The sequence below is a fragment of the Antrostomus carolinensis genome, unplaced genomic scaffold (genome assembly GCF_000700745.2).
Source record: "Antrostomus carolinensis isolate BGI_N321 unplaced genomic scaffold, ASM70074v2 scaffold14761, whole genome shotgun sequence".
NCBI lineage: Eukaryota > Metazoa > Chordata > Aves > Caprimulgiformes > Caprimulgidae > Antrostomus > Antrostomus carolinensis.
The window spans coordinates 1-11,075 of record NW_010293584.1 but is presented as its reverse complement, the minus strand read 5'-3'; the positions used below and the strand labels follow the sequence as shown (position 1 = coordinate 11,075).

At 42.3% G+C, this 11,075-nt stretch overlaps 1 protein-coding gene across 1 annotated transcript; it reads left to right on the top strand.

Annotated features, from left to right (window-relative positions):
* Positions 1 to 640: 640 nt before the first annotated feature.
* On the top strand, positions 641 to 1,543 carry LOC104532198 (protein mono-ADP-ribosyltransferase PARP11-like; the record flags this gene model as incomplete). The annotated part of the gene is made up of 2 exons (XM_029087299.1): positions 641 to 792; positions 1,230 to 1,543. Coding segments are annotated over 2 exons (466 nt in total), but the record flags the coding sequence as incomplete, so codon positions are not given.
* Between the last annotated feature and the right edge of the window lie 9,532 nt (positions 1,544 to 11,075).

Sequence of the window (11,075 nt, the reverse complement as noted above, 5' to 3'; positions counted from 1 at the left end):
TGTTATTTAACTGAAGGTGTGCTATGGCCTTCTGCCCATGAGACTGTAATGTAGGTTCACCTGTAGAATAATGTTTTGGGGTTTGTTTGTTTGTTTGGGTTTTTTTCAAAATTCTAGACAGATGTAACCCTGTAAATGCATGGCTTATCTCTTTTAGAAAGTACAAAAAACATAAGTTCAGAAAAACATTATGTAATGATCATGTTGAAGTAATTTTATCTAAAAATTTAGGTAATAATTTTGCTGGTTTACCTGGATAATTATACTTTATAATCCACTAACTTTGTTCTTTCTCTCACCATGCTTTTTAAGTAGGTGGAGGGAACAAAATGGGAGAAAAACACCTTTCTTTTAAAAATGTGTCTGCAGAAAATGACCACAGTAAAACTAATGCCAAATGAACAATGTTGATAAAATTGGTATAAAAGACGTTTCTTTCTGAAAATAGTCCGCAGGATCCAGACGTATTTGACTTCTATACATATACCTTAAGAATTCTGATCTGTTTAAAAACCAGAATCCTCAGGACACTTGTAGAAGTGGAAGGTTTGGAGTGTTTTAGGTCTGTTCCCTCTGCGGTGTTAGAGTAGTAACTTCATTGTAGAGATGTTTGTAATCCTGTATTATGTGTTCTCTGTAGGAAAAAGGCTCAACTCAAGAAGAAAAGAGGGGTCCCAACTATTAATGAGCAGATGTTGTTTCATGGCACCAGTAATGAATTTGTAGAAGCAATATGTATTCATAACTTTGACTGGAGAATAAATGGGATGCACGCTGCTGTCTACGGAAAAGGTCGGTATTTTTGTCACGTACAACAGTTCGGTAATCTTAACAGTCTTAACATTGTGAAGTGTTCCCTGCAGTATGTTCTTTGTGATGTCCTCCCTGTGTTTATCCAAGAGTTTAATCTAGCTCTGCCTTTACATCAAGTGTGATTAAAAAAGTTAAGATGCTGTAAGAAATGTGATTGGCACAACTGGATGGTAGGACCAGGGAGCGTGGGCAAGGGATGCCCAACAAAGCAAGTAAATCTCCCTATTAAAATGTTCCCACTAAACATATTTGGTCAAGTTACTATAATCTAATAATTTAGGAAAAAGAAAAAAATGGTGTTGCTTAATGAACATAAAACAACAGGCACCTTTCATCATTCTGATCCATGCTATGGTAGTTAAGCTGTCATGATCAAAATGTAATCAGGTTTGGGTTTTTTTTTTTTTATTTGAAAGGCACCTATTTCGCAAGAGATGCATCATATTCCAGTCGCTTCTGCAAAGAGGACATGAAGCATGGAGACACTTTTCAAATCCATGGTGTGAATCTGCAGCCTCATCTGCATAGACCAGATAAAGTCATGTTTCTCGCTCGTGTAATAACTGGTGACTATATCAACGGTGATTCAAAATACATGAGGCCTCCTTCGAAAGATGGAAGTTTTGTGAACTTGTACGACAGCTGTGTGGATAATACCTGGAACCCAAAGATCTTTGTTATCTTTGATGCCAACCAAATCTACCCTGAGTATTTAATAGAATTTTGTTAAGTTCGGAAGGAGCTGAACTGAGCATTGTTTGTCTCTTTTTGATACTTTTATTCCTTTTGTAAAGACAACAATAGAAAAACATGGAGTGTGAAAGGAGAGTGGTGAAAGAAAAGCTAGCATATATTTATGGAGGAGGGACACTGTTACACATTTAAGAGAGATTATCAAACTGTTCTTTAAAAACTTTACTAATGCATTTTTCAAATGTAGAGACTGTTACAAATTTGAAATTGCTTAGTGAGCCTTAATTGTGTTGGGCATTGGTAAGTTTTCAAAGGCAAGAGTTATGTTCTGATTTTTTTTAATATATTACAAGTATTTATTCATGTGGTAGAACACCTGTAATACAGTATGCATATGATGAAACTAATACTTTATAAAGATTGTCTGTAGAACTTAAACATAACAAAACCACCAACAATGAAAAACCACACAGGGGACTTGGCTACGTGTGTGTGTGTGTGTCTGTGTTCTGTGTAGTACATGCTGCTTTGTGTTTGGAGACCTCTTATTTTGGATTCTGAACCTACAAAAAAAAATCCATCTGGAGAAAATTGATGAAGGAGCTATAAAGTTCATCAAAGCTGTTATGTTTAACTTCACATCCATTTCAGTGGAAGCTTCAATTACATCTTTGCAAAGCTTTAATCCTCTACTTGCAAGATGACAAAACCCTTGCAGTAGCATTTGAGCTTTGGTTTTGATGGAGATGATGCCCATAAGCTCTTGTGGTTGTTAATTGTTTGGTAGGTAAGTGTTGAGTTTGGTGTTGGGATATCAGCAGTGCCCTACACCTTTCCGAGTTCTTATTCTATAGGATTTTGGCCCCCTAGCTATAGTATCCATTCACACAGCTATGCTGCTATGATTCTTGCCTGCTCAGGGTTTAAGAAGCACTAGGTGCTCATGTAGTTGCTGTTACTGAAGACAACATTTAGATTAACTTTACTGAAAAGAATACTGTGCATCTAACAACAAAAATTTCAAAATAAGCCATCCTTTAATTTTTAAACCCTTTACTGGAAAGGTTTCAATAACATTTGTGCAGGTCAGGTTTTCATAACTGGTATAGTTGTAAAATTGAAGACTATTTTTCAAGCATAGAAAGAGCAGAAGAGACAATGTTTGGGTAAAGAACAAACCTGAGCAGCTAAATCCATGAAGAGCTTGAGGAAGGAACTGTTACAGTGAAATACACTGAAATCTTAAACAATTTCTCACAAAATTGTGTCCCTAGTCTTTGTTAAAGGACCAAAGGAACACTAAGAGACAGGGTCTAAATGGAAGCCTTTCCAGGCTGCTGCTTTGGCTATGACCAGTAACAAATCCCTATAGAGACAGTATAGAAATGTGGCAGATGTACAATGATCTGCATTGGTCTGTCATGGAAATGTCAATTGACTTTTTGGATAAAAGGCTACTGGAGCCTCTCCAGAGAAGAGCAGCGGAGCTGGGGAAGGGTCTGGAGCACAAGTGGGATGAGTTCACGGCTAATGGAACTGGGGTTGTTGAGCCTGGAGAAAAGGAGGCTGAGGGGAGACCTTCTGGCTTTCTGCAACTCCCTGAAAGGAGGGTGTAGAGAGGTGGGGGTGGGTCTGTTCAACCAAGGAACAAGTGACAGGACAAGAGGAAATGGCCTCAAGTTGCACCAGGGGAGGTTGAGATTGGATGTGAGGAAAAACTTCTTCACTGAAAGGGTTCTCAGGCATTGGAACAGGCTGCCCATGGAGGTGGTGGAGTCACCTTCCCTGGTGGGATTTAACAGACGGGCAGATGAGGTGCTCAGGGACATGGTTGAGAGGTGGAATTGGTTGTGTTGGGTTTATGGTTGGACTTGGTAATCTTAAAGGTCTTTTCAAACTACTGTGATTCTCTGATTCTGTTTAACGTGTGTGGTATTTAAAAGGCACTGCACTGTCATGACCAAGTCTGCTCAAAATCATATCAAACCAATGGAACCAGGAGCAGAATATGACTACGGCTCTAGCAATGTAGCTGAGAACGCAAACATCTCTGCCTTCTCCGTAGTGCCGTGATCTTTGCCTGTCAGTGGGTCTTGCACAAGTTGGGTATCTGTATCTATAATTTCATGGCAGCTTTTCCTTTTGCCTCTGTTAGTAAACTGTTTAAGGCTGAGATGCATTTTCCTTTATTTTGGCACAGCAGGAAGTAGGAAGATCTCTGATCCCAACTGGGAACTCTAGGTTCTACTGTTGTAGACATGATTTGCGTTTGATTCACCACTATGCTAGCTGGAGAAAAGGCACATTTTTCCCCACATTGTGTAAAATATAGCAAATCATGCAGGGAATTTGTCTGTTAGTGACTCTTTTTATTCATATACAGCATTCTACAGAACATACATTTGTTAGTTTCATAAAATGTATGTGCTGTTGTTCCTTTGATTTGGTCTTTTCTTTCTTCTGAGGTCTGCACTGACCTTTTTAGTTAGAAAACTGAGGTTTCTTTAATTTTAGTGTCTCATGAACACAAAATACCAGTGTTTACTGATCTTGGTGACTCTTCCCCTTGTTTGTGAGATGGTGTCTTGTTTACTACTTAACTCACCTAAATTGAATGGCAGAATCTTCATCTTAACAAATCGCTGTGTAATTGTAGTGTCAGCTCTTCTGTTAATGTCCTGTTCTGCTTTCCCATGTCCCATTTTTGTGCTGATGAATCTGGATCCTGATGGTATCTGTAAAGTAGCCGTCCTTTTGCTGGCAATGGGAGAGAGATTATTATTGCAAGCAAAGTCCAGAACTCTACAAGCAGCTGATACAAGAAATGGTTGGACTTAATAAAAGGAACAGTGAGGAAGGAAGGGAGGAAAGTAATTTCTTGGACTATGAAGCATTAAAGGAAGGAAAAGGGATTTCCTCTGATTCTGGGGACAGAAACCTGCTATTTTCTGTTATCATTTCATGTAGTGAAACTTTATGCTCCATTTTCTTTTTACACCTGTGCAAGAGAGCATGTCATTCTGTTAGGTGTCTCGATCTGAGGTAAGGCTTTCTTACTAAATTATTCTTGTGGCAGAATGTTTTCACGTGGGCGCAACACTTCATTGTGAGCTGATCTTGTTTCTGTATCATACTTTCCTCCTGTGCCAGCTTTGCTTTTTGGGTGTATGCTCAGTTATTGCTGAACAGATCTCATTCCATCCAAAGCAGTGTGGGAGAGTGTCTGTCTTTATTCCAGTTCATTTACAGAGGCAGTTTGTGCAAACTTTTGGTTTTAAGTTAAAATCTGCAGAAACAAAAGGATACAGCTTTATTTTTTTAATAGGTGTTTGGTACCCTCACATCCAAGATAGATATGGGATACATAATGTACCAGCTGGAGTTTGTGACTGAAATTCCAGGAGTACATTGGATACTAGTCCAGCTGGTAATTTGAGTACAATTCTGATCCTTTTTAAACCGTTACCAGCACTCAAGAGCACAGCAGGAAGACTAAAGTGAGTTTGTGCAGTCTACATAGGTGGAGATTACTTTTAGGAAGAAGACTCATCAGTAATTTATGAGCTTCTCAGTGGCCTGTACATCTGATGAGCACATGTGAATCTTAAAATTCCTTTGACTTATATGTCCATCAGTGTTGTAATTGTGATTATGGCCTCTAGTTGCACCAGGGGAGGTTCAGACTGGATATGATGAAAAATTTCTTCACTGAAAGGGTTCTCAGGCACTGGAACAGGCTGCCCAGGGAAGTGGTTGAGTCCCCATCCCTGGAGGGATTTGAAAGATGGGGAGATGAGGTGCTCAGAGATCTGGTTTAGTAGTGGACAGGTACAGTTGGACTCAATGATCTCAAAGGTCTTTTCCAACCAAATGATTCTATGATTTTATTATTAGGCGCTGGCCAAAACAGCAGACTCCCAGAACAGCCTCGGTCTACTCCAGTATAGCCATCTACTCTTCACAAGTCACCAAAAATGGTGGGGACTGACACCTGGAACACTTTGTACTGTGCTTCTCTTGCTTTTCTTTGCTGACACAGCCCGCAGAGTTAGTGAGGGAGGCATAATCTCTGAGCAGCCAACATAAGAATGTGGTTGCCTGGCTACATTTTTTTCTTTCTGTTTAGCAGAGGCAGAATCCACTCACGTTGCTGATTCATTCACTGACTTGATTTCTGTCATTTACAGAGTAGAAAAGCCTATGTCAGCAAGCCACACTAGAGGGCAAATGTTTTTTGGGTTGTTTTTTTGGGTTGGTTTTTTTTTTTTTTTTTTTTTGCAAAAAACATACATTGCATAGCAAATGGATTAGGAGAACCCTAGCCTGGACCCCCCAGTCCCCCCTAGTCACCAGCCAGTCCAGCTTAAAGTTTGCCAGTGAATACGCACGGGCACACCAGTCATCCCAGAACTGGGGAAGATGCTGACTCTCCCCCCACAGCTGGCACCAGGCCCATGGGCAGTGACCCCAGCTCCTCACTCCCCTGTCCCCCCCACAGCTGGTTTTGGGAACAGACACAATTCCTGCCCCAGTGCAGTCTTTTAACTGGGGGTTAAAGACCCACCCCTGGCTCCAGCAGCAGAGATGGAGACCCCGCTTGCCCCCGTCACTGGAACCACAGGGCAAGGGCACCAACCCCCTGCTCTTACCCCAGGAGCTGCCACCCAATTCCCCTCCCACCCACACAGGTCTCGCCAGCAGCTGGCACCGAGTTCTTCAGGGGACAGAGAGCGAGCAGATGCAGAGAAATGCTTAAGAAAAGATGTAAGAAGAAGGGATGAGGAGCTGGAACGGATAGCAGTGATCAGGCACGGGGTTCAGCCAGACAAGCGTCCTGGCCAGCCCCACTTACACCCCTTTCTATCAACCCCCTTTGGGTCCCCCCTGCTCCCCCTTCACCTGCACATCCCCCACCCTGTGGGTCTGTACAGCTCTGGTGATTCCTGACCCTTCACCATCTGGGGTCCCCCGATACACAATGTCATCAGCTGTGAAGTCCAGACTGATCTTCCTGGAAGTGGCACCCAGGGTTTCTTGATAGCCCATCAGTTAGTGGGAGTGGTGAGGTTTGTTTCTGGCTGTTGTCTCCAGGTTTGTTTTGTCAGGTCTGTGTCTCAGTGTATTTTGTTTCTGGTTTCCCACTTTTCCTCTTAGTTTCCCAACTGACAGGTCCCCAGTTAGATAACCTCACTGGAATAAACCTTCTCACGTTCTCACGTGCCCCTATCAATTGATGTGACTGACCAGGTTTGATTCTCATTACTGCCTCCCTTGTCATGTCAGTCAGGTTTGTGTCCCCGTATGTTCTTGTTCTGGTGGCCTCCTCTTCTTATTGTCCTTGTTGCATTGGAAAAGGTCCTTGACCAGATACCCTTAAAGGAGCGACACTGCCCTTCCACATACCTTTACAGATAATTGTGCCACATACCGTGTCCTGCAGTTCTGGTCCCACATTTGTCCGAACTTAGGGATTTAGTTGGTCACAGTGGGATCGTTTGCACTGAGTTTTCATCCTGATGCCTGGTCGAGAGGCAGCCAAGGTGAACACAAGGACTGGAAGCTTGCAAGGCCTTTTGAGTGGATCTTTTAATTTTAAAGGGTCCACTTGGAAGTACAGAAGTAGGAGAGCATTTGGTGTATCATGGAGTAAGCAAGGAAGAAATTGCAGTGTAATGAAGAGAGGGTGTACGGTGTGGGGAAAGGATAAAGAAAATAAACTCTGCCCACTCAGACGTTAATCCATTCCGTGGAACACTACAAATGGAGTTTCTCTTCCTTGTGTGCTTTGAGCTGTTAGGAGTTTGATACTGGAGTCATGTTAAGGATGGCAAACCAGCTGCTCCTGCCTGTTTGCACACTTATTTGCAGACATTTAAAGATTAATTTACAGCTACTACTACTACTTTTAGAGACTTGCAAAAGAAATTGTGACTCCACTGCTAGAAACGGCAGTCTTAAGCAATGCTCTTCTCAGCTATTAACTTTGTTAACTAGAGATGTCATTCATTTCTGTATTTATATTTTGCCTGCCTGTTGCCTTAGAATGCCTTTGAGGTTTTTTTGTTTCAGTATTTTGCTTTTTAGAAAAACGTATTAGAGATGAAAGAAGAGTAAGAAAGGATAGATGTATCAGTATTTGGGGAAGCTGCTTGGTCCGTGTGCTGAGAGTGTGCCTGGCAGGAGGGCAGATAGTGGAAACAACATTGTGTTTCCTATCTGAAATCAAGAACAGGTAGAGCCATTCCCTGTTTCAGTCCACTAGCCAATAAATGCCAAATTTTACTTAAAGGGAATGAAATCATATCAACACCAAAAGGAACAACCTTGAATGTTTCTTCTCTTTACTCAGGTTCTCCACTGATATGTTTCTCTTCCCTTCAACTAATAAAGAAACATAATACCTAAACCAGTAACAGCTGGTAGGTATCTGACTCATGTCCTGGTTTCATGAACAATATAAGGCAACATAAAGCCTTAGCCTTCTCACCTCCATCCTACTGTTCATATGCTCTGCTTTCATTCATGTTGTCATAAAGTGAACCGAACAAGAGATCTGGATCTTTTTTAAAAAACAATTTGGAGTGGGAAAGATGGTTTGGCTCAGTTCTAGTGACATTCAGTTTTCTTTTCTGATCTATAACACTACTGCATAAATAATATATGGCTCCAGTACAGCTATCTGCTGTTGACAAAGGAAAATGGGAGAAGAATATCAGGAAAAAACATAACAGGTATGACAGATATGTGTATCTTTGGAAGTAGCTCAAATTCATGGTGCATTATGCATGAAACATGCCAGCTGTGTCCTGGTTTTGCTAGGATAGAGTTAATTTTAATTTTCTTCTCGGTAGCTGGAATAGCTGTGGTTTAGTTTCAGTGTAGCATTTGTTACGAGAAGGATGTTGATAAATACCAATGTTATTAGTTGCTGCTGGAGCTCAAGGCCATCGTGTTTGGCTGGTTCACAGCTGCATGAGGACTGGGAGGGAGAAGCACAGTGAACAGCAAAACCCACACCTGGCATTTGTCTCTGCCAATGAGATAACTCCATATCATATCGCATCATGTTCAGTATATTAACCAGGGTTGACTGGAAAGCTGGGGATTCTCCTGGGAATCTCTCGGGCTCTTGCTCTTCTGGGATTGCAGTGTGATAGTTTCACTGGGCTAGCCCTTGGCCAGCAGCCAACACAGCCGGTCACCCACTTCCCCCTAACCCCCAGGGGACAGGGGAGAGGATTGGGGGCCAAGGGTAAGGAGGCTCGTAGGGCAAGATAAGAACAATTTAATCATTGAGATAAAAAAAACCTTAAAATAATAATGATATTAAAATAGGAATGATAATAATAATAGTCATAAAATATGCAAATGAGTGATACCCAGTGCCATTGCTCACCACCCTCCGACCAAGCCCGGCCTGTTCCCAGATAATGATCCCGGAGGAGCGACAATCCCGAACCGAAACCGCAATCCCGGGAGAGCCAGAGCCCGAGTGAAAGCCAGAGAGAGCAAGAGAGGAAGAGCCCCTCATGGATCTCCTGCCCATGGGGGACAGGAGATGGAACAGCCCCTTGGCAGAGCCCAATGCCCATGGAGCTGATCCATTGCAATATTCCTCACTCCCTGAGATCTTGCACTTGCCAACGGACAAACACAAAGTCCTTCTCTGCTGGGGACACAAATGCAACATGGGGATGTTCTCAGCGTTTCTCTCCGAACAAATCCCAGGCTGAAAGCAAAACTCAGCACTGTTCTAGCTGCTAAAAAGAAATTCAGCTCTGTGCCAGCTAAAAACTAGGATTTGCAGTTTCAGTTTGGGGACTGTCTCTGCTCCAGGGTCGGTGGCTGGGACAGGCTGGGCATCGGTCAGCGGGTGGTGAGCAATGGCACTGGGTATCGCTCATTTTCATATTCTGTTATTACTGTTATTATCATTATAGTTTCATTTTAATTAGTAAATTGTTTTTATCTCAACCCATGAGTCTTCTTGCTCTTACCCTTCCAATTCTATCCCCTACTCTCTAGGATGCGGGATGAGAATGAGAGAGTGACTGGATGTGTGTTTGGATGCAGCCAAAAGAGTGAAATCACCTCAAGCTGTAACAAGCATCTGCCACCTCCAACTTTGTCAGAAGGCCATCAGGCTAGAGCAGGCATAAAAGACGAAGGGCAACAGCTATACTCATCCGTGACTACTGTTGTAGTCACAGCAGGGTTTTTTAATTTAAAGAAGGAGTCCTTAAGAGAAGGATCACCTAATTACCTACAAGAAGGATAGAGAAAGGCCACATCAGCTGCAGTAGCTTTGTATAGGGCACAGGAATTGGAGCAGCAGTTAGAAAATGCACTTGTCCTTCAACCTACCTACTCAGCTTTCTGTGCCTCAACCAAAAGGGCCCTTTTTGTTGCACTTCAAATCCATCACCACATTCAACTTGTTAGTTTGGGCTTTCCTAACCCTTTGCAATGCTCAAGACAGCATTGCTATGTTCCTCCCGTATTACCTTTCCACGCTGCTGCCTCTTGTGTGCTTCATTCTGACGTTTGCGTTCAGGCAGGAGTTTCTTGTTCATCCATGCAGACATCTTGCTGCTTTTGCTTGAATTTCAGGATGCTGGGATGGACCATTCTTGACCATAATGTATAATAAATTAAAAGAATAATAAAAGTATTTCCTTCCATATAACCTGCCTTAGAAATGTTTTTCTTAAACCAAGATGGCACAGGATTAATTAGAGCTGTTGCATAAACTGGCACTTTTTCCGGTAACGCAACATCAGCTCAGTAATAAAGCATGAACTGACAGGTGTATTTGTGTAAATCAAGAGTTTACAAAGCAAGGAGACTTAAGATCACAGAACTGTAGTGGTTGGAAAGACCTTTAAGATCATCGAGTCGAATCATAAACCCAACACTGCCAATTCCACCTATAACCCATGTCCCTGAGCACCTTGTCTGCCTGTCTGTTAAATCCCACCAGGGAAGGTGACTCCACCACCTCCCTGGGCAGCCTGTTCCAATGCTTCAGTACCCTTTCAGTGAAGAAGTTTCTCCTCAGATCCAATCTAAACCTCCCCTGGTGCAACTTGAGACCATTTCCCCTTGTCCTGTGTCCTGGTTTTTAGCTGAAATAGAGCTGATTTTCTTTTTAGTAATTAGAACAGTGGTGTTTTAGTTTCCAGACTGGGACTCACTGTGAGAGAGACACTGAGAACATACCAATGTTTACATTTTTGTCACTGGAAGTGAAGGACTTTGTGTTCTGTTAGTCCACAAGCACAAGATTTAAGGGGGGAGAAAAATATTTAAATTAATAAACTTAATTGACAGTTAGATATGCCAATGGGGTATTCCATATCATATCACGTCATGTCCACTATATTAGTGAGGGTCTCTTCCTCTCTTGCTCTCTCTGGCTTTCACTCGGGCTCTCGCTCTCCCAGGATTGCAGTTTCGGTTCGGGATTGTCGCTCCTCCGGGATCATTATCTGGGAACGGGCCGGGCTTGGTCAGCAGGGGTGTGAGCTATAACACTGGCTGTCATTCACTTGCATATTTTGTTACTGTTA